Raw genomic sequence first — 17,074 nt, forward strand, 5'->3', positions numbered from 1 at the left:
GTTGCGGGCTGGTCGAATGCGGGGGACGTTGGGCGCACCGCCGCTGACAAGGAAAAAAAAGAATTGGCAGTTCGTCAAACGAGAAGAAACGCTAAGGATGGAGGCGGGCGAAAAAGCGAGGTCGAAAAAGGAAAAAGAGAAGTGAATGATGTCCTGCTGGAGCTGCTAGAAGGGAACGGAGTAACGTGTCTACGCGCGCGCCTTCACGTCTGAACGAGTGGCTGGTGGCTCATGCTGGACGGCTCGGCGGTGTTGCTGTGGCAACTCACCGATCCAACACCCTCTGCGCTCGACACACAAGTCTGGGGGATCCCTGCGTCAATGCGGCAATGACGTCGATCAGCCGCCTCTTCCTGGTTCCGCTCTGCTGCGTATGACTGTGTGCAACCCAGATCTGCACGAATTCGCGGGGCAATAGCAGAGTACATGTGGCTATAGGGGCGAACGTAAATTCCATATGGGTCCAGCGTTCTTCCACCTCTGGCCCCGAGCCAAGCACAAACCAGCCCCTAGCCGGACAATGGGCCGCTCATCGGCTTGCGACGCAAACATCAACAGCGTGAAGAGGAATGGATGGCAGCCTTCTTGATATATCGAGCTCTCGTGCTCCAAGGGGCATTGTCATGAGATCACCCGAGGAGGACGTGCGCGATCCGGTTTATGCAAATTTTCCAAAAAGTGGTATCATGCAGTCTCTACAACTACTCCTACACAGATCGAGAAGCGTGATGACGCAGGCCTTCTCCAATGCCGGTGACGGCTTCTCGTCATGCTCTAATCTCCGAAAAACGCCCAAATCTCATTGCGAAGCCACCCGCCCCCGGTTCGGGCCTTCTTGTGGTATTGTACCGTAAATCGTGCCATCACGCCAAGCGTGAGACTCTCGTGAACTCTGTCACTCTCTTGGTGGGCCCTGGAATGCTGTATGCGGGTCCTCGACCGTGCATGCTGACAGGATTGTTTTGGGTTGTGTGTGGACCATTGCGCAGCCCACCTACACAGAGCTGGAGGCCGCTGGCACTTTGCCCTTGTCGTCCTTCTTCTCGCCTTCGTCGCTGTACAGGCCGGTGGCCTCAATGTACCTGACTGATGTTAGCATCTTGCCCTATGGCCGCGGGGCACGGATGCTTACTTGATCACCGATTCGGGCACCAAGTAACGGATGGACATGTCTCTCTTCAGGAAGAGCCTGATTCTCGTGCTGGAAACATCGTTCTTCACAAGTTGGTGAATGACACTGCAGTCGTTAGCTACCAAGTACTCCGAGTCACAGAAACAACTTACTAAATATTGTCACGCCATTGCTGAAGACTGGCAAGTGCATCATCAATGTCCGTGCCTAATTACTGGTTAGGACAAGTTGCGGGTCGAAGTTTTTTTGCGAGTTTACCTTCACGTTCAACAATGAACGCGCCGTCTGCAGGGCATTAGAACAGTTCAGTTGTCATCATCTCGGTTTGGTAACTTACAGTGACCCAAAATGTGGTCCAAGTCCTTCGGTGCCCAGAGGTCTGACTTCAAATTAGCGGGCTGCGCCTCGATAAGACGGATTTCAAGCCTTACTCGGCGTCGACATTGTCTGAATCAAATCGGCTGCGAATTCTATCGTTAGTGCCTTGTTTAGGTAAACCATCATCCGTTGTAGCAAACTCACCTCCAGCAAGCAGTGCAACCCTGACCTTCCTCTTCTGACCGCTGTAGTCCTCGATTCCACCACGAACCTCGTTCAGCTCATGGTCAAAGTGGTCCAACACCTTGGCGGTCGGCAGGTACTCCTTGTGCAACGGTTCTAGTCACGTGATATCAGCGCAATGTGCATGAGCCCTGCATGAGCGCGCCTACATACCCCACTTGTCGACGGAAATCCATGTCGAGTCTTCAACAGCCAACTCGCACATGGTGTTGCGGTGTTCTGACGAGGCCAAACCTGCTTTCTGATCATTTGTCAGCAAAGTCCATAGACATGATCGTCGCAATTTGCAGTTGAGTCAGCTCGGCTGACGAATCCGGCTGATGAATGGCGATGTGGAGCATATTGGGAAGGATTGTCCAGGCGCATGTACGCCAAAGGGAAAGCGGAAGAAAAGTCGTTATTTGACGGTGTTTGTCCGCGTTCATGCGCCATGGAGTATGCGTCGCAAAACGGAGAGCAATGACGTACCTTGTAGGCGTCGCCGACTATGCGAAGGCTATGTCAGCGGCGAACAAGCCGGCGGAGACTCCAAAGAACTTACCAGGCGACAAATAACCACCTGTAGAATACCAAGTTAGCGTCTGGACTACTCCATACCTAACAGCCAGGGTGCCACGACATACCAACAACCTCGAATTCCGTGTTGTACCTCACCCAGTCCAGTGCCATTTCGAATATACGCAAATGCAGGTATGTGATCGGGCTGAATGAGCCGCAAGCGACGAGGACCAAGGGCGTCCTCCCGCTGTCGCTCAACACCTTCTTCAGGCGTTGGGTGGGGAACTCGTAGGTGGCGAGCGAGTCGACCCCGTTCGGGGTGGCGGGCTGTTGTTGGGACATGGCGACGCTGGTGGGGGGAAAGTGGTTGTTTGGGGAAAGTCGAGAGGGTTGCGCGATGGCGGTCGGCGACGGTGTTAGTCGTTTGTATGACGTCCGGGGCTTGTGCGCAGAGTGGAGGAGGCGGATCGGCCGGAGAGGGCGTCGGTGTGGAGGGTGGGCGCGGCAGCGAGCGGCGAAAAGGCGCGTCCGATGTTTGTAAGACAAGGCCGGGCGGGCGAGCGGTTCAAGTAGACGGACTGGCGCCGGCTCTAGGGAACAGTTGTTGGCGGACAAGGGCCAGGAACCGTTTTCGCGGTACGTAGAGCAGCCTAGCGGGGTCGGAAGATGACTGAGCTAAACTAACGATGAGGGGTCACGGCGGTGCAGGTCGGCTACGCAATTTGCGGCTTAGCAAACGCGCTCGAATGGGCAAAAAAGCAACGAAGACGCCTCCTGCAAGCGGCGGGCCGGGCAGTTTATAAGCTGCTGAGTGGTGGCAGGCAGCCGCCTTATGAAGCACCTGGTCAAGGCCGCGCTCAAAGGCCGGCGCCGCGGCAGCACCGTAGGCGAGTTCCATGGCTTTCCCGATATCGCTGCATCGGGGCCTGGTGCCATCGTGACCCCACGGCCGAGCGTAGATGCCTCAGCCTGCGACCAGGCACCGGCTATCGCGGGATCCACGTCATGCGTGGGCTTTCCCAGCGAGGCAACCGGTCCCTGGGCGGAGCATTGCGCCATCCCCTGCCGCTTTGGGGCAATTCGCGGCGGGATTTGTTGCGCCAGCCCGGCGCACTGCGAATTCCAATGCGGCGGCGGGCGCCGGCGCGCAGCGTGCGCGCTTCAGCATTGCGACAGCGCCACCTGAGACGCGGAGGGAGCGAACGGACCGCGGCGAGAGACTGCGCGGCCAGTTCGTGATTGCTCGCGTGCTGCTGGTCTGGGCTCCGACGGGCGTCGGGTGGGTCGAGCGCGCAGGCGTAAATGGGCTGCCCTGAGAGACGCAGCTCTGATTAAGCGCTCCGCAGCCAGTGCGTTAATCGCCGAAAGCGAACCCCATCTACGTCTATCTCAACCACACCCACCGCACGCCCTCCCCATCCTCCTTTTCCATCCTGGCGGCATCTGATCGTTTCGAACGGCTCGTCCGCAGCTTGCTCCACACCGCCTCCGCTTTCGAACACCGCCTGCACGCCCCGCCTATGGCCGCCAGGTCGTAGATTTGTGGCATGGACGGGTGTCATTCACCAGCACATTCACCACCTGAACAGCTGCACGCATCTTCGACGTCGACGCCCTTTTCTTCTAGGTACAGCCCCGCCAACCTTTCTTTGCCCTGCACTGCAACACGGCCGCGGTCGTGACCAACGAAACGGGCTCCACCCTCCCGCCTTCCTTGATCCACGACGCTGCGACGCCCTCTACGCCGCACCCCAGTCAGGATCGTCCACCGCACCACCGTCAGCACAAGTCAGTTTCTCATGTCTCCCAGAGTCACTCGCTCTTCTGCGAGGCTCTCAGCAGCAGGTTCTTCCAATCAGCCGCCCGCCCAACCCAACACCACCACACCTGCTAGGGCGCCGCCCTCGACGCGGAAACGGAAAGCACCCGCTCGCGAGACTAGTCCGGAGCAGCCAAAGCTCCAGGAGCCTGAGCCCGCACGCGCTTCGGCTTCGAGGCGCACAAGCAAACGGGTCAAGGTTGACGCTGCGGATCCCCCCGCACCCGCCCCGTCCGCCACCTCTCGCCCGAGGAAGGCCAGCCGAGCAGATACGGCCATGTCCAGCGCAGGGTACAGTCCTCGTCCCCCATCCTCATCAATCCAACCTGCTGACACCCTCAGACCATCGTCGGGACCCTCAGAGGAAAAGTCAACCCCCGCAGCAACCCAGTCGTCCTCCAGGCGCAAGACCAACCGCAAGAACGCCCAAGGTGCGCACCACCTCGCTCCGTCAGCGCGCCACCTTCGAGATCTTCCAATGCTAAATTTCTTCGCAGACCCGCCCACCTCGACCTCTCCTTCCACCCGCCGCTCGAAGAAACAATCTGCGAAGCCCGACGAGGATGTTACAATGAGGGATGACGATGACATCGTGGAAGGACAAGACGAGGGTGCAGACAGAGGTCGGCATGGCATGAGCGACGACAGCACTGGAGAGGGCGGAATGCCTCCGCGGTACGACGAGGATGATGACGACGATGATCCGTTTGGAGGCGGCTTCCTCGGCCGTCCTGGAGGACCTTCTGGCCTGTCGCATACGCTGCGAGCACTGAGTGGCATGATGTCGGGCATGTCCTCGCGCCTGCGCAACATCTTGGAGAACTTAAGACAGAAAGACGACCCGTCGGTGCAGTTGATCGCCCTGCAGGACCTTTCCGAGATCTTGCTTGTGTCGACTGAAGATAACCTCGCGGGTCACTTCCCACCTGATCAGTATGTCAAAGAGCTTGTTTCGCTCATGCAACCCAACGATTTCGGTGAAGAGAACCCGGAAATCATGCTTCTCGCGTGCCGTTGCATAGCCAACCTCATGGAAGCTCTTCCAGCTGCCACTGCCAACGTCGTTTACGGCGGCGCGGTCCCGATCTTGTGCCAGAAGCTTCTTGAAATTCACTTCATTGATCTGGCCGAGCAGGCCCTCAGCGTAAGTCTCATTGCAGGTCTCATAGTACCAAACTAACAAATAACAGACACTAGAGAAAATCTCCGTTGAATTTCCGGCCTCAATCGTTCGAGAGGGAGGCTTGAATGCCTGCCTTACGTATCTCGACTTCTTCCCTACCAGCACCCAGAGGACGGCAGTGACCACCGCGGCCAATTGCTGCCGCAACATTCCAGAGGATTGCTTTCCCACCGTCCGCGATGTCATGCCGATTCTCCTCAACGTACTCAATAGTAGCGATCAGCGCGTGGTAGAGCAAGGCTGCTACTGCGTTTCACGCATCGTGGAAAGTTTCAAATATCAGGACGGCAAATTAGAAGAGCTGGTCAGCCCGGAGTTGCTACAGGCAATCCTCCGTTTGCTGTTGCCCGGAACTACGAATCTGATCGGGCAGAACATCCACACTCTTTTCCTCCGTGTTTTGTCGATCACCGCACGCGCCTCCCCTCGACTCTCCGTGGAGCTCTTCAAGATGAAGGTCGTCGATACTCTCTACCAGATCCTGACTGGCGTATCCCCACCTGATGGCACTGAGGACATCGCCACCAAGATCGATAGCGTTGTCATCATGCAAGCTTTGATCCACCGCCCTCGCGAGCAAGTCTTCGAGACCCTCAACGTGATTTGCGAGCTGCTGCCCAACGTCCAGAAGGATGGCCTTACATATCTGGACGACATTTTCGACGCTGGATATCCTGGAGATGAATACCTTCCGATGTCAACTAGGTCGAGGAAGTCGCCGAATGACAAGAGACTGGAGCTCTTGGACGACTGTAAAGAAGAAGTCAGGCGCTTTGCCATCATTCTTCTACCTACCCTGACAGATGCCTACTCTAGCACGGTCAATCTCAGCGTTCGCCAGAAGGTCTTGACTGCTCAGCTGAAAATGCTGTCCAATCTGGATGCGGATATCTTGAAGGAGGCTCTTCGGGCCGTCCCTTATGCTTCTTATCTGGCATCTATCCTCTCGCAGCAAGATCATCCGTCATTGGTCACCTTCGCTCTCCAGGCTGCGGAGCTTCTCTTGAAGCGCCTCGAGTCCATCTACCGTTATCAGTTCTACCGCGAGGGCGTGATTTCGGAAATTTCACGTCTGGCTGATCGGCCTACGAAGGACTTGGAAAAGCAGAAGCCTAACAAGCCTGCTTTGGAAGCGGAGCCTTACGGTTCTTCCAGCAAAGCCAGCAGTGATGCAGGCGACGAAGACATTGACCGTGAAATGGACGATGGCGCGGAAGATGAGATGCATTCGGATGAAGACGAAGAAAACGAGCACGATGACAATCACGATGATGAAGACGACGAGGATGACTCCAATTCATCTTCCTCATCTGGCGAACGTTATGATCGGGCACCTATGCCTAACATTGACGACATCATAACGCTCCGTGCCAAGAAGTTCATGGAGGTTCATGAGACTGATCAGGGCAAGGAATTGCGTGAAAAGGCCTTGGCCATCCTGGAGGATCTCAAGTCTTTGGCTCAGGAGATCAAAACCTGCTACGCTGGTACCGTCTGCGACAGGGGTGATGACCTCTTCGTCCGTCTGGCCGAGTACTTTGATGGAGATGCCCTCGAAAGCATCACGAGCTATGAGCTCTTGACTTCTGGAATTGTCGATGTGCTTCTCGAGCTTTTTGCTGACTCCAACGTATCCAGTAAGCTTGAGGCAAGAACCGCGTTCCTGGAGGCTTTCATGGGTACTACCAATCAGAGCAAGCAAAAGACTGCGAGCATCGCCTCTCCAGTCACACCTTTCAGCATCCTAGTGAGCAAGCTCCAGGATTTGCTCAGTCGCGCGGAACATTTCGAGGTCATTACGGTCCATCAGAACACATTCGACAGCAACCGCAGCTCCGCTGCTTCTATGCTCGCAAAGCAGCTCAGGTTGAAGCTGGTTGCTGACGAGGACTCTGGTATCCCTCGAGCATACAGGAACATCATGGTCTCCATCCATGCAATTGCCACCTTCAAGGCTCTGGACGACTACCTGCGGCCTCGCATTGCTCTTGCCGAACGGCCTAGACCCTCTGGTAGGGCCCGTGATGGAGTTTCTGGAGCAATTGCTGCATACGCCGCGGCTATCGCAGGTCGTAGCGCTGGTCTTGGAGGCCGAGATGTCCCCTCGACACCGCCTTTACCGGCCCCAACCGATAGCACGAACCGCGCATCCACGTCGAAGAGGACAACGAGGTCGAAGGCGGCGGCAGGCTCAAGTGCGAACCCCGAGGCTAGCACACCACCCGCTAAGCAGTCCGATTCTGCTCCTAGGCGCTCAAGCCGGAAGCGTCAAGATCAGACAAATCCGCCGCCCCCACCCCCGCCTCCTGCTCCATCCTCACTCGATGATATCAGAGACCCTCTCGAGTGCGCTGACGAAGCTCAGCTGTCTGACGAAGACGATTTGGGTGATGGAGATGGACTGGACGCGATCGTGGATGACCTTGAGGATGAGATGGACGAGGACCTACCTGATCCCTCCGCGGTCAGCGTAGAGGTTGCTTCGAACGGCAGGGCTACAGCACACAAGGACGATGGCACCAGAGTTGCGACACCTTTGGGTGGCTCCACGCCAGCTTCAGCACGTGCGGCTCAGGCTGATCGTTCTCTTGCAGAGAGGATGGCTACCGAACAGCTTGCCAGCCTTGCCTATCAACGCAATCTGCTTGGCGGAACCCCGACTTCTTCGAGGCCCATGTCTTACGCTGCTGCTATCCAGGCTGTCCCTCAAGATTGGCACATTGAGTTCTGTGTCAACGATCAACCTATCTCAAACGAGACCACTATCTACCGTGCTGTTCACATGAGCCAGACTGATGGAGCCGACGCCGCTCGCAACATTTGGTCCCCGACGCACACGATCAAGTTCAAGAAGGCGACTGGACCACCTCCCGCAGAGTCCAGCGGACTGACCCCTCCTCCGGAAACGGCATCCGACGCGAACGGGGTTCCTCACTCGTTGAATAAGAACCCAACTACATCATCCATCTTGCGCCTGCTCAGCATTCTCCACGAGCTGAATGCCAATCTAGATGACGTTCTTTCTGAGAAGAAGGATGCCATCAAGGTCAACACTGAGCCGTTGTCCCAGTTCGTGAACACCAAGCTCACTGCAAAGCTGAATCGCCAGCTGGAAGAGCCTCTCATCGTAGCTAGCAACTGCCTTCCCAACTGGAGCGAGGATCTGGCCAGGCTCCACCCGTTCTTGTTCCCATTCGAGACGCGCCATCTCTTCCTTCAGTCGACGTCGTTCGGCTATTCTAGGTCCATGGCGAGGTGGCAGAATGCGCAATCCACCACCGACTCCCGTCACGACCGCCACCGGGATGAGAGGCCGTTCTTGGGCAGGGTCCAGCGCCAGAAGGTACGCATTTCTCGCACCAAGATCCTTGAGTCGGCCATCAAAGTCATGGAACTCTATGGCTCCTCACCTAGCGTCCTCGAGGTGGAGTACTTTGAGGAAGTTGGAACCGGTCTTGGGCCGACCTTGGAGTTTTACTCGACGGTTTCGAAGGAGTTCTCCAAGAAGAAGCTCAAGCTCTGGCGCGAGAACGAGTCACCTGAGAAAGACGAGTTTGCGTTCGGCAAGCGTGGACTCTTCCCCGCTCCAATGAGTGCGGAGCAAGCGGAGACTGAGGATGGAAAGAAGGTACTTCATCTCTTCAAGATCCTCGGCAAGTTCGTTTCCCGTTCTATGCTCGACTCACGCATCATCGACGTGTCCTTCAATCCTACTTTCTTCCGCATTGGAGACAACGCGGCCGTTCGGCCGTCTCTGGGCGCCGTCAAGACGGTTGACGCCGACCTCGCCCGAGCCCTAGTCTTGCTGAAGAAGTTCGCCAAGGAGAAGAAGAAGATTGACGAGGACCCCAACATGACACCGGCTCAGAAGGTGTCGGCAATCGAGGCGATTGAGGTCGACGGCGCTCACGTGGAGGACCTTGGTCTTGACTTCACTCTCCCCGGCTACCCCAACATAGAACTTGTCGAAGATGGAGCGAATACCTCGGTCACCATCGAGAACGTCGCTCTGTATGTTGAGAAGGTTTTGGACATTACCTTGGGAAGCGGTGTACAGAAGCAGGTGGACGCATTCCGCACCGGCTTCTCCCAGGTCTTTCCCTACTCTGCGTTGCGGGCGTTCACGTCGGACGAGCTCGTCATGCTCTTCGGTCGCACTGACGAAGACTGGACGTTGGAGACGCTCATGGATTCGATCAAGGCCGACCATGGCTACAACCTTGACAGCAAGAGCGTTCGAAACCTGCTGCAAGTCATGAGCGAGCTTACGGCGGCTCAGCGCCGCGACTTCCTGCAGTTCGTCACGGGTAGCCCCAAGCTCCCCATCGGTGGTAAGTAGCTCGGTCGCCACGACTCAGGACATATGCTAACGATCCGAACAGGTTTCAAGTCCCTTACGCCAATGTTCACGGTGGTGTGTAAGCCAAGCGAGCCTCCGTACACGTCGGACGACTACCTCCCTAGCGTCATGACTTGCGTCAACTACCTCAAGATGCCCGACTACAGCAGCCTTGATGTGCTCAAGGAGAAGCTCTTCGTGGCCATCAGGGAAGGACAGGGTGCTTTCCACCTTTCTTGAGCAGGCTCTGCATCATTTCCATAGTCGAGTCGTTCTTCTCAATTGCTCTGGCATTGTAATGGTTAGAAACGGCAGGGGGACGTCAGGTTTGCATGCTTGCTTGCTTGCTTGCTTAGGATGGCGCGGGCATCACAAAACAGGTAGTTCTTCATTCTCGTAATATGGGTTTCTACGGGGGTCTATCGGGCATTTGCTTTTAGCGATGAGAGGGCAGATCTCATCAGGGCGTAGATGTTCTCTCTTCGACAACCCCTTTCGGCGACTCATCCATACCATCGGTCAGATATCTTATCCCATCCGCTGCTGTCCCTTTCCTACTTTCATTGGCTGGCTGGCTCATGGGCGATTGGAGTTTCACGTCGTGTTGTCTTTCCTTGCTTGTCCCCGTGCCTAGTCCTTCACGTGGGGCGAGACGGGCTTCTCGCTTCTCCCTGCGCGTAAATTGCATGGCCAATTAATACACTACCAGCGGGAAGAAGGCAGAAGCTGGTATTACGGGGCAAACTTTCGCTTTTCTCGTTGGTCGGGTTGGGCGCAAGAGGTCATTCTCCCAATCATGATTATGCAGAACAGAAAGTAGTAGTTTTTATTGCGAAGGGACATTTTGACGGGCATATTTATCGATGGACTGCTTGCTTCGGTGTTGATTCTACAGATGATCAGGTAATAACGGGATAGTAGCATTCCACGTGCTTCAGAGCTCACACTTTCGGTGACGGACGGCCTGGGCCGGAGAGCATTGCGGCGAATGAGGCGGGGAGGGTGTATGGGCTGTGGCGCATGGGAGCTAAATTGGGAAAGTAGATAGCAATGCGAAAGCAGCTTTGAGAATGGACTGCTCTAGTGGATGCCAAAACATGCGTCAGCGGATTGTTGAAGCAATTCCGGGCTGGGGCTGAGAGATGACAGGCAAAGCGGAGAATGAGGGCGCAGGCGAGGCGGGGCGAGGCGAGGCAGGTGTGGCGAGGGCGGCGGGGATGACTCAGCATTGTTTGCTTGGCACCGGCTCTGTTTACGTCTGGCGCTGGCGTCAACACTGAGCTGCGACTCCCCACTGCGACGCGACTTCTCCACCAACACCGCACCATGGAATAAGCCTGTGCACTGCACCCATCTCCCGTCCTCGCCGCACTTTATTTGGCCGTCGCGCCCTCAATTGCTACTTCCCATCCTACCTAAACGCGCCGCTTCCACTGCGCCGCGGTCCTGACGCCGCATCGTCTGTCCGCCCAACCTCCATGGCTCCATCACCCGACGGCAGCCCCAGCCCCAGCGCTTCCCGCTCTCGTTTGATCCGGGAAATGTCCCAGAGCCTGAGGGAGTCACGCAGCTCGCCCCTTCCCCACCCGTCGTCCTTCGCCCAACCCGACGACACCAACACGCTGCCCAGCGCCGACCTCGACTTGAACACCGACTCCACCTTCAACCCTGCCCTGGACAACGCCCCCGAGTCCACCAACCACCGCGGCTTGGACGACGACTCGCAGCCCGCCACGAACATGCGCTCGAGTGCCGCGAGGTTCAAGTACTGGCAACCCCCAAAGCCCGACCAGCGCATCGACACCTCCCAGGTCCAGCAGGAGTTCCACGACTTCTCCGACAGCAACGAGGTCGAGGACAGCCGGTCCATCGAGCTTGGCCGCCCCCAGCCCAAGAGCAACAAAAGCACCCCCAACAAGTTCCTTGGCGACATGTCGTTCAGCGTCGCCAATGACAGCCTCTACAACCTCTCGGAGAATGCCCGCCAAAAGTCGCGCCCGACTCCGCGCAAGTCCGACGGTGCTGATCGCCAGAACCTGAGACGCGACGCCCAGCTGAGACGTGCATCCTCTCTGCCCCAGAAGGACCTAGAGAGCATATCCGCCCGCTTGGGCAAGAACAGCGAGAGAAAGTCTACCACTCGTCCCACTCTGGCCTCCTTGCATGCAAAGCTAGCCGCCGAGGAGGACGAGTCTTTCATGGAAAGGCCACCTACTGGAACTTTCGCCGCAAAGAACCCACGCTTCGGAAACCGCGCCCGTCAAGCTTCCGGTATCGTGAATGATAGCCCAATCCAGACTCCGCAGAAGTCCTTCTACGCAACCCCTCGCTCTGCAGGACACGCTGCCGGAACTGGCACTCATCAGTCCTTCATGCTTCCGGATCTCCCGAACTTGACCGAGCTGGTCTCGGGAAGTTACCAGGATGGAACGCCCGTCTTCTCGCGCAACGCCAAGTCGCGGTCGCGCTTTGCCGCTGCCCCCATTCCCAGTCGTTTGAGGGAGGAAACCACCGAGAGGCACGTGCCCATTGAGAGTGTGCCTATCCCATCCGAGGAAAAGGCCTTGTATACCTCTCTCCAGTTGCTGCGGGACAGGCTGGCTCAGATGGACCAGGACAAAGCCGAAACTGAGAAGAAGCTTGAAGACTACGAGGCCCAAGTTTCTGAGCTCAAAGCTGAGCTTGCTGCGCGGGACGAGATGCGCCGCAGCGATAGCGCACTGGGGTCCACTGATGGTGAAGGAAACAGGAGGGATAACTGGCAAAATGAGAAGACCCGTAAGTACCCAACGATGATCCTTTACCATACTTCATATTGACATCCACGAGGCCTACAATCTCAAGTCGACTCTCTTCGCAATCGCCTGGACCGCGCAGAGCGCAAGAACTCCGTCAAAGAGATTGCTACCAAGAGGGTCACCGAGGAGCGTGACAATGCCGTAACCCAACTCGGTGTTGCATTCTTCAACTCCGAGGAGATCAAGACAGAACGTGATGAACTCTTGGCTGAAAACGAAGGTCTTCGAGAGGAGGTTGACGCTCTCCGCGCCGAGAACGATGAACTGCGCGACCATCTCGCGCGCTACGAAGAACAGACCGAACGCCTACAAAAGAACTCGGGCCGGAAGGACAACGCTATCAGGAAGGAGAACGAGACCCTTCACACCGAGCTCAAAAAGGCTCAGGTAGTTCAGGCCGAGCATGCCAAGCTCAAGAAGGAGAGTGACGCTCTCAAGGCCCAGGTTGCGCAGATCAAGACCCAACGCCAGGAAGAGGTTAGGCAAAGGAACAACAGAGAGGCCGAGCTCCGCACGAAGCTCAACAAGAGAGACGAGACGATCCAGTCACTCAAGGGTCTTGGTGGAGAGGAGGCAAACGACAATCTGCGGGACGAGATAGAGGAGCTGCGCGTCTTGTTGGCCGAACTGGAGCACCAACGTGAAGACGATGCGCAAGAGTGGGCCCGCAAAGAGACGCGCCTTCGTAAGAAGGTCGACAAGAGCCGCGAGGCGGCCAAGGAGGCCCAGGACATCACCAAGGAACTGCTCAATGTCAGACGGTCAAGCTCGCAACACCGTTCTTCCCGCGAAGAGCCCGCCGAGAATGGAACGCGCACCTACGATAGCAGACAAAGGCGCACTTCCAGCGGCCGCAGGACGCAGGAACCTTCGCTGCCTCGTTCAGGCTCCAGGACAAGGGCCGGTGCGGTCAGGCCTGAACGCCGCTCTGTATCCGAACCCCAGCCGACTGTTCACGACGATGCGGACAGTGAGACCGAATCTACGACCGACCTTGACGCCTTTACGCATTCTCGCAACTCTCGCCCTGCTACCCTTTCGATGCATGGTGCCATCCCCGGTCTGGCGAACAAGACACAGGATGTCACTGGTGACACGACCGAACTGAGCTTCATGGGTCGAGACGAGATCGCCCGCCTAAGGAAGATGCTTGAGGAGGAGAGGGCCGCTGCTCGCAAAGAGTCGCGCTCTACGTCACGGACGCGAGCGGCACAGGAGGATACCGTTCGCTCAGTGCCTCGCAAGTCATCCATGAAGGATCTCACGAGCGCATCTCGTCCAATGGACCTCACCGAGGCCAACACTGGTCGCATTCTGACTGCCAACCTTCCAGAGTCCGATGCCACCGCAAAGGATGCTACGCAGCAATCAGCCCGTAGCCAGTCGAACAGTCGCCGCCGTCGCAGTGCGCCTATGGAGATGACTTCAGCATTCATCATCCCTGACATCACCGTCAATGCTCGGGCTACCGAGCAACACGATGATGCCAACTGCACCCTCTGCCGCAAGGCATCGTGTTCCGGTGAACATACTGCGCCTGTGGAGATCCCAGACCCTGTTCCCGTGTCTGAGCGCATGCCTGACGACATAGACGCGACTATGCGGCCTTCGCAGCCTGCTCCGCTCGCTCTGGCCACCGTCATCAAGGAACTGCAAGACGAGCTCACCCATCTCAATCTGCAGAAGGCAGCATACGACTCTCTGCTCCACAGTCATGACCCTTCGCTCAGCAAGCGGAAGCGCAAGACTGTTGAGGCCAAGATTTCCGATCTCCTGCAGGCAATCAGCGCGAAGTCGGATCAGATCTACGCGCTGTATGACGTCGTCGAGGGCCAGAAGGATGCCGGCCAGCTGAACGAGACGGACGAAAAAGAGGTGGAGGAGACGCTGTTGAGCGTCGGCATCGATCCCGAGGAGATGCGCGAGAAGACACAGAAGTCGAAAGGCAAGCGTGTCGTCATCAACGAGAGGGAGAAGGACAGCGAAATTGGCGGTCTCACGGATGATGACGAGCTGCCATGGGAGGGCATCAGTGAGACTGAGAGCATGCCCGACCTGAACGCTAGCGCCGGGTGGAAGAGGAGAGCGGTCTATTGATTTTGGAACCTTTGGCCCGAGATGTCACGAGATGATTCTTTTTTTTTCTGTCATATTTTGTTTTCCTCCGGGACAAAAGGGCCTTGGATGATGGGCACGGCACGGGCGTTATTGGATAATCTTGGGAAGTTTGGGTCTAATCGTCCCCCGGTAGGAAAAGCGGGGCCGGCAGGTGTTGATTGCGGATTGTTGAATTCTTTTCCGTTTAACTTTTTCTTGGTCCATGGATCTTCTTGGTGTTGAGTTTATTTTCCTCTTCTCTCCATTCTCCCTCGTCCCTCGAGCCCGCTTTGGGTGTTGTACCTACGCGTTTCCTCGATCCGGAAAAGGCACTACTTCCCGAGTGGAAGAAGCTCTTCTTCGACTACCTACCTGCTCTGAGCTGGTTGGACTTGTCCGCAGGCATCGCATCGCTTTCTGGACTTGGCTGGAGTTCTCATTCGTCGTACCTCTGCTAGCTTGAAACTTTGACTCGCCTTGGAGGGTTCGAGTTGGTTTCGCCTTGGAGGTGGATGGTGTGGGTTGACTCGCTTGGTTGGTTGGATCGTTCTTGGGACATGGACGCTGGCACGGGCTTTCTGGAGATGGGCTGCTATCTGCACGGTTGGGGCGTGGTACTTTGCTTGTATTGGCACGGACGGAGCGGGTGGGGTGGACGAGTGCGTTTATGCTATTGGTAGTGTGCTGCACGATTATGAAATGAGACTTTGCAAACTTACTTCACTTGCTTGCCTTGTGTGTGCGCGATATATGTATGATGGGTTCGCGAATTTGGGGGCGTGTTGTCTGCGTTGCGTTGGTGGCGGCGCGGCAGCGGGTGATGGGAGGTTTGGACGTTTGAATCCTTGGACGGTTACGCTCTTCCTACATGGGTGGCTGAATCCACTGTTTATCTCGATGGATGAATTTGCGCTTGTTAAAGTCGTGTTTATGTCCTGGTACTGGTTTTAGCTGCCTACATGGATAGATACGATGCAGTATCTGCGTGGGGTTGGTGGTCTGTGAGACTTGTTGAAGGAAGGGTCATCACCATGCGATGTCCATATTAACAAACTCCCGTTTAATAAGCAGTGCTGCTATTTATGATCTGCAATGGTGCACATATAGTAAAGATAGTATTGCAAATGGGAAAAGATATCTCTTTTACATGTCGTGGTAGATCTGTAAAATTTCCTCCGTGTTCTTTTACATCTTCTCCAACTCACTGGCCTTTTCACTCCTTGTACAGATTCGAATACGGAGGGAAGATAAAATGTTTAAAGATTTAGCATGAGTATGACAGTAATTGTAACACATCGAGACGTCCGGATCGAGTCAATCAATACTGAGAAACTTTGGACAGGATCAAAAGATTAAAGTTGCCCTGCTGCCTTAAAGTGGTGTCGCAGTCCAGATATCAGAACTTGAAGCAATCTGAGATTTGGAGAAATGACAAACATGATTTGCTGCAGAGATGAGCTCGACATGACAGAATATTTACAAAGAGATCCTCCGTCAGAGAGGCATGGTTGCGGCACATTTAGAATTGGAAAAGGAATTTGGCTACATTGGATATTGGAAAGGCTGAATCCTAGAAAGAAACACAAATATCCCTCGGTACTCAGTCTAAACATTTGACACTGGCGCCAACAGGCCTCGGACATGGCGACACGCAAGTGCTCCCTTGTGATTTGGGCATCCCATGTGTACTCGGGTCAGTCATCTTCAAGCACATGTCCAAAATATCATTCGATCCTGGATATCTAGAAGTTGAATGCCCGAAGGCTGTGAGCCGTTGAGCTTGTAAGTTGCAGATGCGGCAGACGATGACCTGAGCCTCCTCGTATGCATCATCTCACGCTTGATGCACTGCTGACCGGAAACAGTCATGCGGAGGCTCCGGATGCGCCACGGTCTAGGCCTTTGTCGCCTGGAAGGGACACCTCGACTTCATGTGAAGATAGCATGCCGTCCTTGCCGAAGGGCATACAGCAATCCCATCAGATGGCGACGCGCAACCAAGGAGCGGTCAGATTATGAAGCACCGGTGAAGTCATCATCGCCGAAGCGCTTGGATAGAGAAAGCCACCGGACACGCGGCCACCAAGCGATGGCGTCGGTACCGCGATATGGAAGTAGCCAAAGGTAGACACCGTCATTTGCTATACAGTCAGAACGCAATCAAGATAAACCGAGCCTGTTAGGGCCATGATGCTCATCCGCTCGCGTGTCGACTGCGGTATGGCGCAAACGCCCGCCCGCCCGCCCGCCGCCGCCGTCTGACATCCCGTGCCCGTTCACATGTCAAAAGAGGAGGAGTTCTCGACGCCCCCCGCCTCCCTTCTGTCTCCCGGTGATGAGTGGTCAATCCCTCAACACATGCACAACGCACGTTCCCGTGAGCAGACGACCCTTCCACACACCCACCCTCTCTCTCTCTCTCTCCCTCTCCGCCCCCCAGGGACCCTGACGATCCCCCTCAACGCTCCCGCAGCAAAAAAAGAGCCCAAGTGCGCCAAATCTCCACCCGCACATGTCGCGCCACCGGCCAGCGCATGTGGCCACCCCACCCGCATCTCCGCAAGGCAAAATGCGGTTCGTCCTCCCAATAAACACACCCCTTTTTTCATCATTTCCGCCACACCACTTGACCACTTCGATGCGGCTC

At 56.1% G+C, this 17,074-nt stretch overlaps 3 protein-coding genes across 3 annotated transcripts; 2 read left to right on the forward strand and 1 right to left on the reverse strand.

The window, feature by feature from the left end:
- Positions 1-994: 994 nt before the first annotated feature.
- NMA1 (Nicotinamide/nicotinic acid mononucleotide adenylyltransferase 1) lies at positions 995-1,898 on the reverse strand (the record flags this gene model as incomplete). The annotated part of the gene is made up of 8 exons (XM_066780440.1): positions 995-1,082; positions 1,133-1,237; positions 1,285-1,339; positions 1,391-1,417; positions 1,470-1,511; positions 1,564-1,593; positions 1,655-1,789; positions 1,847-1,898. 8 exons carry the CDS (start codon positions 1,896-1,898, stop codon positions 995-997), a joined length of 534 nt encoding a protein of 177 aa, XP_066629669.1.
- A 2,389-nt stretch (positions 1,899-4,287) lies between these two features.
- UFD4 (Ubiquitin fusion degradation protein 4) lies at positions 4,288-9,772 on the forward strand (the record flags this gene model as incomplete). Its single annotated transcript, XM_066780441.1, has 5 exons — positions 4,288-4,301; positions 4,353-4,441; positions 4,508-5,154; positions 5,201-9,524; positions 9,576-9,772. 5 exons carry the CDS (start codon positions 4,288-4,290, stop codon positions 9,770-9,772), a joined length of 5,271 nt encoding a protein of 1,756 aa, XP_066629670.1.
- Positions 9,773-11,010: 1,238 nt separating this feature from the next.
- Positions 11,011-14,427, forward strand: SLS55_009037 (uncharacterized protein; the record flags this gene model as incomplete). The annotated part of the gene is made up of 2 exons (XM_066780442.1): positions 11,011-12,310; positions 12,377-14,427. The coding sequence occupies 2 exons, from the start codon at positions 11,011-11,013 to the stop codon at positions 14,425-14,427; spliced, it is 3,351 nt and encodes a 1,116-aa protein (XP_066629671.1).
- Between the last annotated feature and the right edge of the window lie 2,647 nt (positions 14,428-17,074).

This window comes from Diplodia seriata (genome assembly GCF_021436955.1).
Source record: "Diplodia seriata strain FDS-637 chromosome Unknown scaffold_9, whole genome shotgun sequence".
Classification (NCBI taxonomy): domain Eukaryota; kingdom Fungi; phylum Ascomycota; class Dothideomycetes; order Botryosphaeriales; family Botryosphaeriaceae; genus Diplodia; species Diplodia seriata.